Raw genomic sequence first — 14,762 nt, 5'->3', positions numbered from 1 at the left:
TTTCACTCATACACATAAGAACAAACAAAAGAATGAGCAGTAAATGTACACTAACTCTAAGGAGCAGAAAGAACTGTGCTCAGTCGGTCCGAAATATATTGGGAAGAGTGATACCGAACGAAGAATGTGGAACTGAATGCTAACCTACGAGAACATGTGGGATGAAAGAGTAATTTTTTTCTGATTAGCTTATACTTTTGTTCCATATTGTCTCTTAAAATTGTAAAACCTATAATCTTTCGTTTAAGTATACAGCCTAAAGACCATACCAGTTCAGGTCATATTCTTCTAGTTTGTCATCTATATTTTTCTGACTATTTTGAGGGTGGTAAATTATGTTCTCTTGCTGAAAGAAACTTACTCAAAATTAGAGCGCATGTAACATAAGCATGTAAACATCAGCGTGGAGTGAAGAGAACTCATGACTGATGGGATGGTAGAGTAGGGTCATGTACACATGCCAGTGACCTTCGTTCCCTTCCCGTAAGTGTTTGCAGTTTTTTATAATGCCCTAACTCAACGTCATTCACACCAAAACAGTGAAGTGTTGTTCAAGGCCGGCAACTACGAAGGCGTTAATGGAATACTGTATGAAAAATTCAAAATGGGCGCTGTGTATAGTGCCTCACTCGCTTGCCGAGAGAAAACGAGCTAACCCCTCTCTAGTAAAAAATTTTCGCGTGCTTCTTAGTTGAGTCCACGTCACTCCTCTCCTCACAGCCTCGCTGTACGTGAGGATATTTTCACAGCCCTTCACTTTGTCGTATTGTTTTGCCATGCCTCCCAAGCGCCCTGCATCATCTCCAGCACTTGGGGAGCCCACTGCAAAGAAGCAGCAGCACCGTACTCTAATTCTGGAAAGGTAATTGGAAATTATAAGACCCTATGAGGAGGGGCAGGGAGTCTCGGAGATTGGGCGTGCTTTAGGCCTTGCTATTTCCACCATTGGAACTGCGACGAAGAAAAAGATGTACAGGAATATGGCCACCTCCTTCTCTACAATTGTATTCAGGTATTATTTACTTCTTAATAGGGGGGGGTGAAGTTTAGGTGGGGGTCCGAGGGGGTCCTGGGACGCATCCCCCTATTTATATGTGTATTTCAAAGGGGAAAATCGTTCCGATATACGAAATCTCGAATTATGAAATTTTTTTTGTCCCTATCCCTTTCGTATATCAAGGACTCACTGTATAGCCTTGTTATATAAATAAATCTACACAATATTTATAACGTTCCTTTTATTATGCAGAGAGAGAGAGAGAGAGAGAGGCTTCTCAAATTTGGATAATTCATCATACTGTATAGGCCTATCAACACAAAATGTATAGCGTTCCTTTTATTATGCAGAGAGAGAGAGAGAGAGAGAATCCGATAATTGACCCAGCAGGGAACTGACCCAGTAATCCGACAACTGACCCTGTAGGAGATTTGGCAGCTCCGCATGTGGGGGAATCCCCAGACAGGCCAACGCCCAAATGCTTAGCATATACTGGAAGGACTACAGTTAATTTCATTATAATTCTAATCAGGCTCAATGTTTTGAATAATCTGACTGGAAAATGATTTCAGTGCCAACAGTTGGAGGTATAAACATAATGAATGTAAAAAGTGAATATCAAAAACTAAAATATAAAAGCCCAACTTGCTTGGCCCTTCTCCACATACCAGTATATGAGAGGCCATATCTGCAAAATTGAGTATGAAGTACATTTACACCATTTTCTTTCAGTTCAGAGACCACAAGTTCAGTCTCAAGTCCACCTTACAAGACACACAAGAGTTATGTCAGTTGGTATGTTCATGTATGTGTACAGTGATTTATGGTCCTAAAGTAATGTTGTTGGATTTGTAGGTGTTGGGGTCTTTGGGCAGGAGAGTTGAGTGAGATGGCTGGGTGGATTGGGGGCGGAAAGAGGTAGCGGTTGCAGCGTACCGGCTTTATCAGCTCTTGGGCGCAGGAAAGCAGAGACATTGGCCTTTTTTCTTGCCTTCACAGGTTGTGATACCGTGTCATTCTTTGCCAACAAAGGTAAGATGACAGCCTGGAAAGCATGGGAGGTGTTTCCTGACATCACAGCCAGTTTTCATGCTCTGTCCACCAAACCTGCGTCTGTCTCCAGTGAACTCCACAAACTAGAACAGTTCATGGCAATGGTGTATGACAGGACAATGCACTTGAAGTCTGTGAACGATGTGCACAGGTTCTTATTCCCAAAGAGGGCAAGGACAATTGAACACATTCCCCCCACAGCTGATGCTCTTGAGAAACATACCAAAAGAGCATCATACCAGGCTGGACATGTTTAGGGCCAAGCTGTAGTTTCCCAACCAGAGCTCCCATCACCATCTGTCTGGGGTTGGCAGAAACTCAACAATACTTGGCACCCTGAGTGGACAAAGTTGCCTGTTATCCAGAACACTATCTCTGTCTATCTATCTATTGCCAGACGCCTCAATCCCGTTTGGGATGGCCACAAACAAATCACCTCCATGTCGCTCTGTCCCCCACCATTTCACTGCCCCGCTCCCAACTCACCCCCCCCCCTCTCTCATATACCTCTCCACCCCATCCCTCCATCTCATCCTCAGCCTCCCTCTTCCTCTTCCCCCCTCCACCTCACTCACATACACTCTCTTCGCCAGTCTTTCACCCTCCATCCTCTCCACATGGCCAAACCACCTCAGTGTATTCCTCCTAACGCTTCCTATCACATCCACATCCACACCACAACGCTCCTTTATATCCTCATTTGTCAGCCTGTCTCTCCATGTGACTCCACAGGCTCCTCTTAAATAACTCATTTCCACTGCTCTCACTCTTGACTTGTGACCTTCCAGCAATGTCCAAGCTTCACTTCCATACGTTAGAGTTGGTATCACAATACTGTCCTGTAGTAACTTTTTCACTTCCATGCTCACTTTCCTGCTTCTTATCACTGCTTTCAAGGAACCAGCAACCTTTCTTCCCTGCTGTACCCTTTCAAGCACTTCATCCTCCAAACCTCCATCCTTACTCATCACACTACCCAAATACTTAAACGTACTCATATTATCCAATTCCTCACCATCCAGTCTCACTGTACATTCACTGACTTCACCTCTTTCAAAGACCATCACTTTACTCTTCCCTACATTCACCTTTAGATTCCGTTTCTTACACACTCTCCCAAACTCATCCACCAAGTCTTACAGCTCTCCTTCATCTTCACTCAAAAACACAGTATCATCTGCAAACAACAGTACAGGGAGTTTCCAGACACTACCCTCTCTCACCAGAGCCACTCCAACATCCACTACCCTACCTTGTTCCTCTTTTATTACCCTTTCCATGTACAGATTGAACAACCATGGAGACATGACGCATCCCTGTTTCAGCCCAACCTTCAGAGAGAAAAATTCACTCAGTTCACCATCCACGCGCACTGCAGCCTTCGCACCATCATACATACTCTTCACAGCATTCAACAACTTCCCATCTACTCCATATTTACTTAACACTTTCCACAATCCTTGTCTATCCACCCTGTCATATGCTTTCTCCAAATCCATGAAAGCCGCATACAACTTCTTCCCCTTCTCTAGGAACTTTTCCACTAAAGATCTAAGAATGAATATCTGATCTACACAGCCTCTTCCCTTCCTAAAGCCTCCCTGTTCTTCTCCAACTAATTCCTCTGTTCTTTCTCTAACTCTGTCAATAAATATCCTACCATACACTTTTCCTATTATACTAAGAAGACAGATGCCCCTATGATTACCACACACTTCTTTTTCCCCTTTTCCTTTGTACAAGGGAATAATTATACCTGACTTCCAATCCTCCGGGACTCTACCTTCCTCCCAGGCCAATCTGCACATTTTCCACATCCATTCTACTACTATCTCTCCCCCATACTCCAGCATTTCACCACACACTCCATCAATTCCTGGGGCTTTCCCCAATTTAACTTTCTTCATTGCTTCCACAACTTCTATCCTACTGATTTCTTCCTGTCTTCTCGCCTCCCTCCTTCTCCCAGCCATTCCCCAGCCACTTATGCTCGCATTACTTCCATCCTGTATGTTCAACAATTCCTTAAAGTGTTCTCTCCATCTGCTCACTTTTTCTCCCTTCTCCACTAGTAATCTACCATTTTTATCTTTCACTCCCCTGCTAACTTCACTTCCACCCTGTCTTACTCTTTTCACCTCTTTCCAGAAGATTTTCTTACAGTCCCTCCACTTTACACTCAAGTTCCTTCCAAATTCCTCATCCTCTCTCGTCTTATTCTCTCTTACTAATTTTTTCACCTCTCTCTTTCTTTCTGCATATAACTCTCTCTTCCGCCTCTCAACTTCTTCCACGCCCGTATTTCTCATCCATTCATTGTATGCTCAGAATTAATCACCTGCTCAGAATTAATCAGTTGCCACTGTAAAACTGCTTGCAAAGGGAACTGCAAGTACTAGAAGGCTAACTTGCCATGTACGTCATTATGTGACTGCGATGGACATTTTTTTTAATATCTGAATTTGATCGAAAAGGCATGCAATAGATGTTTGCCGTTGTATCAGAGTTATAACAGAAACGGGCTTCAGCAAGTAGCCACCTTGAATTCCAAGATGGCCGACCTTCCACATCGAACAGTGATTCCATTGGATTGCCAGACCCTGAAAACATAGGGTTAGTCATTGGAATTGTTTCTATCTATCATAGTATTGGAGTTATTGAAGAAAATAGGAGTTCAAAGGCAACCATCTTGTTCTCCAAGATGGCCGACCTTTGCCGGGTCAGAAAAATCATTCCATTCAAGTGCCAGACCCTAAGAACCTGGGGTTAGCCATTGGGATTATGTTTCTGTATCATATTATTGGAGTTACTGACGAAAATATGGGTTGAAAGGCAGCCATTTTGAAATTCAAGATGGCGACCATCAGGGGCCCAAGATTCTGGAGGTCCATCTCAAAAAATTATTGTCTGGGTCCCTTCTACAACTGTGCAACATTTGGTGTTTTCCTGAAAAAGTGAACGACTGTTTGCCTTATCCGCTGGACTAGTAAAACCACTAACTCAGAGACAAACGGCCACATAGGTTTATGGTTTGGCTCTAGATAGATATTGGGGCCAGGGTGGCTCAGTGGTAGAGTGTCGAACTCGGGACCAGGGGGTCGTTAGGTCGAACCACGCCTGGTAGCTGCCATGCTGGGAGGGGTAGTGCCCTCTTGTTACCTAGCAGGGCTATATGATCTAATAAGGTCTAGCTCGGGGGAACATTTCCCCCTTTCTAGATTGATAGATAGACACCTATCATTGTTTCTTAACTTTGCATCATCCCTTAACTACCCGGAAGTCATCACTATCATCTAGCTTGGTCACATCCTTGGCCACCCTTGTTACTAACTTACCTACCATGCCTAACACTTCTGCTGCCACTTACTCTGCCATACCAGCCTCACTTTCTCACTCATATAACCAGTCCATTACATTAATGACCTCACTCTTTCTTCAAATTTCTCTATTAAGCCTACGTGCTAAAATGCAAATTAATTTTTTTTAAGGACTAGATACATGCAAAATTAGGGCTCACTGGGCAGTGTTTTTAAATTCATAGAGATTCTTGTCTAATGGCAGCTCTTGTTGCAGGTCCACAGCTGAAACTGACTCTGCAAAGCAGATGTAAGCAGTGTGGTCATCAGAGAGCCAGCTGAGTAATATATACATGGTAAAGTGTTGACATTATATAGGCACATGTTGTGTTGTCTTAGTACAGTACTGTACATCCTACATGAGGTACCTCTTCCAAATATATGTGGCTTATACTGTCTGTTCGTAATGTCTTTCATTGTAAGAAGTATGAATCACTGGATGAGTGGTAGGAGTTGATCCAGGATCATTTAGCTGTTTTGATATCCTTTGCATTTACTGCTGTGCAACTGCTGCATGGACATTGGAGAAGAACTGGTAAAATAAGGAACCCAGTTGTATTTTAGACTGCATTAACAGCTTAAAACTCAGCAGTGAACTATTTATTTATAAATATGTTTACATAGTACTTGCAAGTGCAGAAGCAGTTATTGTTCAGTGATAATGACCTCTGTATCAGCAATTTCATTCAGTGGAGACTAGTTTATGGCAGGAATTAAAAGAGTTTGGGGGAATCTTATGACAGGGTGATAAAGGAAGAACCAGATGTAAATATATATATAGTCTGAGGTGGGTGACAAAATAAGGTAGGTGGCAAAAGAAGAACCAGATGTAAATTTAGAGTATGAGATGGATGACAAAATAATGGAGGTGGTAAAGGAAGAACCAGGTCTAAAGTTACAGTGTGAAATGGGTGACAGAATAGTGGAAGTGGTAAAGGAAGAACCAGATGTAAAGTTAGAGTGTGAGGTGGATGACAAAATAATGGAAGTTGTAAAGGAGGAAACAAATGTACAGTTAGAGTGTGAGGTGAGTGACAAAATAATGGAAGTTGTAAAGGAGGAAACAAATGTACAGTTAGTGTGTGAGGTGGGTGACAAAATAATGGAAGTTGTAAAGGAGGAAACAAATGTACAGTTAGAGTGTGAGGTGGATGACAAAATAATGGAAGTTGTAAAGGAGGAAACAAATGTACAGTTAGAGTGTGAGGTGGGTGACAAAATGTTCCTCAGTGACAATGAGACTGTCCTGGACGCAGTGTCCTCAGCTGAAGTTAAGCAGTTCAGATGTTTAGAGTGTGGTAAAACATTTCTTTTTAAGAGAAATCTTATCCAACATGCAGTTGTTCATTCAGGAGTGAAGAATTTTAAGTGTGATGAATGTGGTAAACGATTTACCCAGAAGGCAAGTCTCACCAGACATTTATTAATTCATTCAGGAGTAAAGAATTTTAAGTGTGATGAATGTGGTAAACGATTTACCCAGAAGGCAAGTCTCACCAATCACCTATTAATTCATTTAGGAGTGAAGAATTTTAAGTGTGATGAATGTGGTAATCAATTTGCACAGAAGGCAAATCTCACCAAACACCTATTATTTCATTCAGGAGTAAAGAATTTCAAGTGTGATGAATGTGGTATACTATTTGCACACAAGTATGGTCTCTCTCAACACCTGTTAACTCATTCAGGAGTGAAGAATTTCAAGTGTGATGAATGTGGCAGACAATTTGCACAGAAGGCTTGTCTTGCTCAGCACCTATTAATTCATTCAGGAGTGAAGAATTACAGGTGTGATGAATGTGGTAAACAATTTGCACAGAAGGCTGGTCTCACTCAGCACCTATTAATTCATTCAGGAGTGAAGAATTTCAAGTGTGATGAATGTGGTAAACTCTTTGCACGGAAGCGTAGTCTCGCTCAACACCTGTTAATTCATTAACCCACCCCATCCCGACGTTTTTGGACTTTTTTTTTTTTTTTTTTTTTTTTTTGCCCAAACATCTGCTTTTGGTGAGAAACATCAAAAATTCATTGAGAAATTGCTTACCTGAGGTTTAAAATACGCGATTTAGGTACGAGTACTTCCTTACCTGACTGGGTTTTCTAACAGGCTGGCACCAAAGAAAACGAGTTCTATGGGAGGGGAACTATTTTATCCACTCATAAACTGTATTTATTTATTTACAGGACCCTCGCGTCCAGCACGGTAATATTGTGATTGCTGGGTCACGTGTTGGACCAAAAACGTGTTGGACTAACAATAGAGCTTATGGGGAAAAATGAATTATGTCAGCAACCCTCGGAAAAGTCACCCTAAATACCTACCATATACCTATACATATATTGGTACTATTGTAATTATAATAAATGGTACTGTACTATGATTGATAACTAACCTTTTAGGATGGTGTTGGTGGGCTTGCTGGGAATGGAAGGTGGTATCCAAGGCTGTAGTTAGTCCTACTGGGTTCCCGGAGGATGGCTGCTGGCGTCACTAGCGGGTAATGGCTGTTGCTCCTCCTCAACCTCCCTCATAAATCCTTCGAAATCAAACCTCCCTCATAAATCCTTCAAAATCACACTCAGAATTACTATCTTCGTCCACAGCCATGGAAGGTCCTGCTTCTGCCTGTCCTAGCCCCTGTAATCCTTGGCAAAGTGCATGCTTCTCACACTGTTGCCAGAGCCCCGTCTCTTGACTGTGGAAAGTGATTGCTGTCGCTGACTCGGTAGAGAATAAGGAGAAGCAACTTTGTTTATAAACTGGTACGCACGCCGATGAGAAGGGTTTCAAAACGATTGATATTTATTCTAAAATATTAATATGTATTCAGTATCAGGCTAAATGTTCAATGCTGTAGTACGATACATTCTCTGTCGAGTCGCCTGGGTTTTGGTCACACTGTTTTCCCCGTCGTATGTTCGGCAGGAATCCATCCAGATGAATTCCAAATGCCCGTGGTATCGTTGGCAAATTTACCACGTTACCGTTCCGATTTACCATCGTATCCTCGGGAAGCCTGGTATGAAGTGCCGTGTGATAGCCTTCGGCTGCCAGGATCTTGTCTTAAGTTTTTTATTATGATCACGTTGGCTTCATTCATGTTGTAGGCCTTGGCAATGTCAACTTTCTTCTCACCTTTCTTCTTCATCTCGATGCTTTCTAGCTTGGTGGCCTGAGGGAGGTGCCGACGCCTCTTGGGGTTCTCAGAAGGCTTCCTAGGCATCGTGAGCAGGGTAAAATGCAGTAACAAGGGCAGAAAATGCAGCAAGAAAAAAGCACCTTCCAATGCAAATATGCGACTGAGTGGCTCTGTGGCGGAAGAAATGTAAACAAAACATCACGTGACACCAGAAGCATTTTTAATTGGGCGGCATCACGATCACGTCACGATAGCGGGCGGGGAAGGCTACTTGATCAGAAGTTTTTCACTGGCTATCATCATCATGGGAATGTCCAGTATGACCGTGTTGGACCGGGGGTGATCGTGCTAGACTGAACTCTGCGGATTTCGCCCACTTCTCGGAGCTCTGTGTGTGTTATGCTAACACATTCGTGTTGTAGTAATTAAATCGTATTAAATAATAATAATTAATTGCTCTCCGTGCTGGACCTGAATCGTGCTGGACTAACGTATGTTGGACGCGAGGGTACTGTACTTGGTACGAATTTATATGTAGTACGAGAGTATATTGGTTTTCAAACATTAATATAGGCATTATAAGCATTGTTTCACTCGCTAACTCATCACCATTCATGACCTTTTTTTTCCCACATTACCTGATCATCATTTCTGACTGTTTCTTCCTCTAATGCTATGTAAACTTTGTCCTCCACATTGTCATCGATTGGGGAATCACTCTGGCCCTGAATATCTGTATTAGCCAGGCCACTGGTAACAGGTGAATTGCCGAGACAATGGCGTGGAGGGGGGGGGGGGATTATGCGGTGTAAGGCATTGTTCCTGCTTGGCATCTCGTAGAGGAATAGAGGAAGGTGTCCCGTGTATACATGCCAAAAATCACTCGTGAAATCACTTGCGAAAATTGAAAATTGTGCAAATTAGGGACCTTGCAATGTTGCCGCGTTAATTCACGTCACCGGGACAGCGCGGGTTAAGGAGTGAAGAATTTCAAGTGTGATGAATGTGGTAAACAGTTTGGTCTGAGAAGCAATCTCACCAGACACCTATTAAATCATTGTGTAGGGAAGAGTTTCTAGTGTGCTGAATGTGGTAAATGGTTGACTCAGTTGATGTCATCCACACTTTTTAATTTATTAACCCCTAGGGTACGCAATTCTCCAGCCTCGACTGTCTCCCAGGACGCAAAAACAGGCCAATTTTTCAACTTCCTCAAAGATTAAAAGTTTTATGCTCGATTTATAGAGCTTGAATTTACACACCTGAAAACGCAACCCCCACCCTCCTAGACCCAATAGTTACCGAGCAATGGTCCGTCAAAGTTTATAATAGTTACCTGTCGCAGCCCCAGTGAGAAAGAAAATACGCCGCTCACACCTGTTTTCTTCGCAACAATACGTACAAAAACCACCAAAATCAGTTTTTTTGTGTGTGTGTATAGATGTTATAAATCACTGTAATGTCTGTCTGTTTATCTATTGCCAGACGCCATAATCCCGTACGGGGTGGCCATTTGACTCTGAGTTATTTGTTTTACAGGGAGGGGCACTAACTCTCCACCAACCCACTTGACATGTAGGGAGCACGTATGGTTTGGTTATATGGTTACCACCCAGCATTGTAAATGGTTTCTTGGCTTACAGGAAATCATTTGGCTTGTCACTCAATGTAAAACCACCTGTAACGGAATGAAAAGCATTAAGTAGTGACAGGAAAGATGGGAGAAATAGGAAGAGAGGAGGCCAGGTGCTTAGAAAAAAATAAAATAGTAACAAACCCCCCAAATAAATATGATAAATAAAAATTATCCTTCCCTCCTCTCCTCTCCTCGTACCTCCAACCCCCTCCCTCCCCTTCCCTTCCCTTCCTTTCCCTTCCCTTCTCCTCGCCTAACCTCCCATCCCTTTTTCTCTTCTCCCTTCCCTCCCCGCCGAGCTGTCAAATCTAGCAAGGGAAATAGGTCATGAACCCCCCCAATAAAAATATGATAAATAGCAAAAATTATCCTCCCCTTCTCTCCCCTCTTCAAACCTCCAGTCCCCTCCCTCCCCTTCTCTTCCCTCCTCTCCTCTCTCCTCTCCTTCCCTCCCCTTCCCTCGCCTAACCTCCCCTACCCCTTCCCCTCCCCTCCGAGCTGTCAAATCTAGTTTTCGTTTTGAAGGCTCCAACATGCTTCCATGTGTTGGCATAAAATAAAATGTCTTTTTCAAGTGGGTTTCGACTAAAGACAGCTAAAGTAATTGTGGTGTCGAAATCTGTATGCAGACACCAATAAATCACAGGTAATGATTAAAAAACATGTGCCATAAAGCGTAAAAAAATACGCAAAATATTCAAGGCCGGGGAGGTGCTAGGGGGTGCGGGTAGGGGGTGGGGGGGTAGGGGGAGCTGTTAAGGCCAGGAGAGGGTGGATGGGGATCGAGGGATGGGAGGAGACCCCCACAAGACACAAAGGAAGGGCCAAAGTGGAGTACAGGGACATGGAGGGAGGGTAGGGGGGAAATACCCTCCCCCAGTTGACTGGGGAGGGGGATGTGGGGGGGGATTCACATGGGAGGGGGGGATGCATGAGGAGGGAGTGGGAGGGGTTGTTGTGGGGTAAGAACGGTGGGAGGTAGGATAGTAACAAGGTAGTGGAATAGAAGGACGTGGCGAGAGGGAGGTGGGGGGTACACCCCCCACCGCATGGTCACGGGCCTGGGTTCCCCTCCGGTGTGTCCAACACCTAGTTCTGATTGGTTAGAAGCCATCTACGTCACAGTTGGGGTGGAGCCAGCTGCCGCCAGTTTTTTGTGGATGTTGTACGATCGGTGTTGCTCTTCCTCTTAAGAAATTGCGCAAAAAGCCCGATCAATGAGATTAGCACTTAAGGGGTTAATGAGTGAAGAAATTCAAGTGTGATGAATAGGGTAAATAGTTTAAAGTCCTCTCCAGTATCAGTTCAGGAGTGAAAAATTTGAAATGTGATGACTAGAAAACTGTGTTGAAAAAATTCTTATTCACTTGGCACCTGACAGTTCATTCAGGTGTGAGAACAATTATATAGTTATGATAAATGTGACAAAGCTTGTAGAAGAAATCAGGCTTTAACCAGGCATGGTGCCATTCACTAACAAGTGAGGCAGAAGACATGTTTTATCTCTTAGGCTGCATTGCCAAATGAATGGAAAATTTTTAAAAAGCTGGTTGTAGAAAAAAAGAAAAACTACTTGTGAGTGCTTTGGTCTGTAGTGCCCCTTTAGCTACTGTTGATACTTGTGGCAGGCCACCCCTCTTGCAGCATGTCATAGAACCTACTGAGCCAAGACACCATTAACCATGGTTGATAATCAGTGGCAGGTGGGGGCACTCACCACACACTCACTTGATGTACTGCTGCTCTCAGGTGTCTGCCCTTTCCTGTCCTCCATCCATCTTTTCTTCCATCCACTTCTGTCTTTCTTTCCTTCAGTCTTTCCTCGTCCTTCTGCCTGTAGGTGACTTTACGCTCTCTCTTGTGTCTTTCCTTCATTCTATCCTCTTCCTTCTGCCAGTGGATGACTACACTGAGTGACAAGCCAGATGGTTTCCTGTACATCAGGAAACCATTTACTATGCTGGGTGGTAACTATAGCACCTGGTGGTTTAGTGGGTAACTACGACGCTCCAGTTGGATTGAGCCAGTGTAGGTTTATATCCAAGGAGTGGTTGGGGTTTATTAACCACATGATGCCAGCCAGGGATGAGTGAGGCTGGTCACTCTCATCATAAATATCAGGACCAAGTTGCCTAGCCCTGGGCTCCTACATTCCTCATGGGGCAGCATAGGATTGGATGACGGATGGATGCATGATGCCACCAATAGGTTTTCAGAGTGTGATCTACTATGACATAAGATGTGCTGTGCCCATATTATGATGGGACAGTCATTCACAATGGCATGACATCACAAGTAAGGATTCACACTGATTTTAAAGACAGTGCCTATGTTAAGACAGGACAGTCCTTCACAATGCCTTGGTGTTAACTAATCATGCCCAGTCAAGAGGTTACTTGCAGGGGTAGATTAATCGCTAGGCTGAGTACCTCACACCCAAGGCCCTCACCATTGAAAAAAAAAAAAAATCAAATTAATTGATAAATGATAAAATTACAGTGACTGGCATCACACAAGACCTCATGATGGGGGCCCCTTCCCTAGGTAGAAGCCCCAATATCTGGTTTAGCCTACAGGCCCCCCAAAAAAGTTAATTTGTCTCTGATTACTTGGGCCTCATCTAAGGAGAGGATTATTGACAAGTAGGATACCAGAGTGGGGATGTCAGGGTCCGTGAGTGGGCAGCAGGCTGGGATGTAAGCAATAGCTGGTCAAACCAACATCCAGTGTATATTCCCTTCATGCTTTTCATATTATTTATGTATTTCATCCATAATAATATTGTTATATTATGTGATGATTCAGTATAAAAATGAACATTACAATTTGTGTCATGAACATTAACAAATTAGCACATTTGACTGTAATTAAGGCCTCTTCTGTTTGTACTCATTAACAGATCATGGGGCAGATCCTGATGTGGTTCAGATTTGAATCCAGATTTTGCTCCTCTAGTTTGTGATAAACGAACAATAGCTGGTTGTAAGGCTGATTTTACCTGTGATGGTTTTCCATAGCTCTGCATGGCCCTGCTTGCCATAGATGATGATGATGATTTAAACTGCATGATTAATATTTTTGCTGTGTACAATTTTATGGCAGATATGAGATAAATGCCATGTATAGTATGTTTGTGTGGAAGCTTGGGGGGGTAATCATCAAGGAGACACAAAATCACCTTATTATGCCCCCCTCCCCCTTCTTTCTGTTATGTTGATTTTTTTTTTTTTTTTTCCTGAGTGTATTTTTAAGTTTCAACAGACACCATCGTAGAATACCATTTTATCACAAATTTTCCCTCATCAGTGCTCACCTGTCCAAACCCAGCCCTGTGATTGTAACATAACCTCAGTAATTTTAGCCAGCCCATACCCTACCTAACCTAAATTTTTGTAACCTAACCTAATTTATCCAGACCTAACCTATTTTAACCTAACCTAATTTTACCTAATCTAATTTTACCTAATGCAACCTAACCTAACCTGTTATAACCTAATCTTAACTGATCCTTACAATATTTACCCTAACCTAACAGTTTTCCCTAATCCAACCTAAATAATCCTAACTTGCTGGTTTTGGCATGTATAAGATTGTGACGCCATTGTATGCACAGGAGGCTGGTCCATTTGTTCCCCTGTTGTGTAGGTGGGATTAGTTTAGTGGTTTATATGTGCAGGTGTGAGGAACATTCTAGAAATTAAGTGTTATGCTGTAGGATTAGGCTATTGTTTTAAGTCTGGAGATGTCAAGAACACATTCTAGAAATTGTTATGCTGTAAGATGAAGTTAATGGTTTATATTTGGAGATGAGGAACATTCTAGAAATTATGTATTGTGCCTTGGGATTAGCTGAGTGGATTGTATGTGAAGTTGTGTGGAGCATTCTTGAAATTAAGTTTTATGCTATAGGATTAGACTAATGTTTCATGTCTGGTGCTAGGAGGAACATTCTAGAAACATGGACATGTCTTACCTTAGGAATTTGTTCTTGTCATTATTATGTACTGTTGATTTGAGTGCATTATTACGTGGTACAATGTGAGTTCCCTCCCAGGTTGTAGAATATCCTGTGTTGTTCTGAAGATGGAGTCACCTGTGGGGGTGGCGGGAGGGGTTGTATAAAGGGACCATCGTGCCTCCTAATTTAGTGTATGCAAGGCAGCCAACAGACAGCAGTACAAGGTGGTGAGTAGTCAGTCAGACAATGAGTGTTAATAAGTGAAAGACAGAGTAGTCAGTTAATGGACAATGAATATTAGGGAGTGATGATGAAGTTAGTGTGTGAGAGAGAAGTTACCGTGCTTAACAAGTGTACCTCAGCTGTGCCTGGAAAGAATAAAACCCTGAAGTGTTCAGTGGCCTTTGATTAATGTCCTGGTTTGTGTACTCATTGTTCTTGACATATCAACACACTCTGCAGTGCCACAAATTGGTGTCAGGAGTGGCATATGTTTTGAGAGACGGAGACGCACGGATAGGTTGCCAAAACGGTGGATGTATCTCTGGCAGATATACTTGCAGTATTAGTGTTGGAACTTCGTAGCCACCATTTATATATAAGTAACTCTTTAATCTTG

At 42.8% G+C, this 14,762-nt stretch overlaps 1 protein-coding gene across 1 annotated transcript in view; it reads left to right on the top strand.

The window, feature by feature from the left end:
• Positions 1–4,751: 4,751 nt before the first annotated feature.
• Positions 4,752–14,762, top strand: part of LOC145412877 (uncharacterized) — a 117,503-nt gene continuing 107,492 nt past the window's right edge. The window contains exons 1-2 of the mRNA XM_080282676.1: positions 4,752–4,815; positions 7,095–7,313. Coding sequence (XP_080138802.1) covers positions 4,752–4,815; positions 7,095–7,313 — 283 coding nt within the window. The remainder of the gene's footprint in view (positions 4,816–7,094; positions 7,314–14,762) is intronic.

The sequence above is a fragment of the Coenobita brevimanus genome, chromosome 12 (assembly GCF_032717465.1).
Source record: "Coenobita brevimanus isolate Jiangsu-jjx chromosome 12, ASM3271746v2, whole genome shotgun sequence".
Classification (NCBI taxonomy): Eukaryota; Metazoa; Arthropoda; class Malacostraca; order Decapoda; family Coenobitidae; genus Coenobita; species Coenobita brevimanus.
Note: the sequence above shows the minus strand (reverse complement) of the source record. Positions and strands in the feature narration are given on the sequence as shown.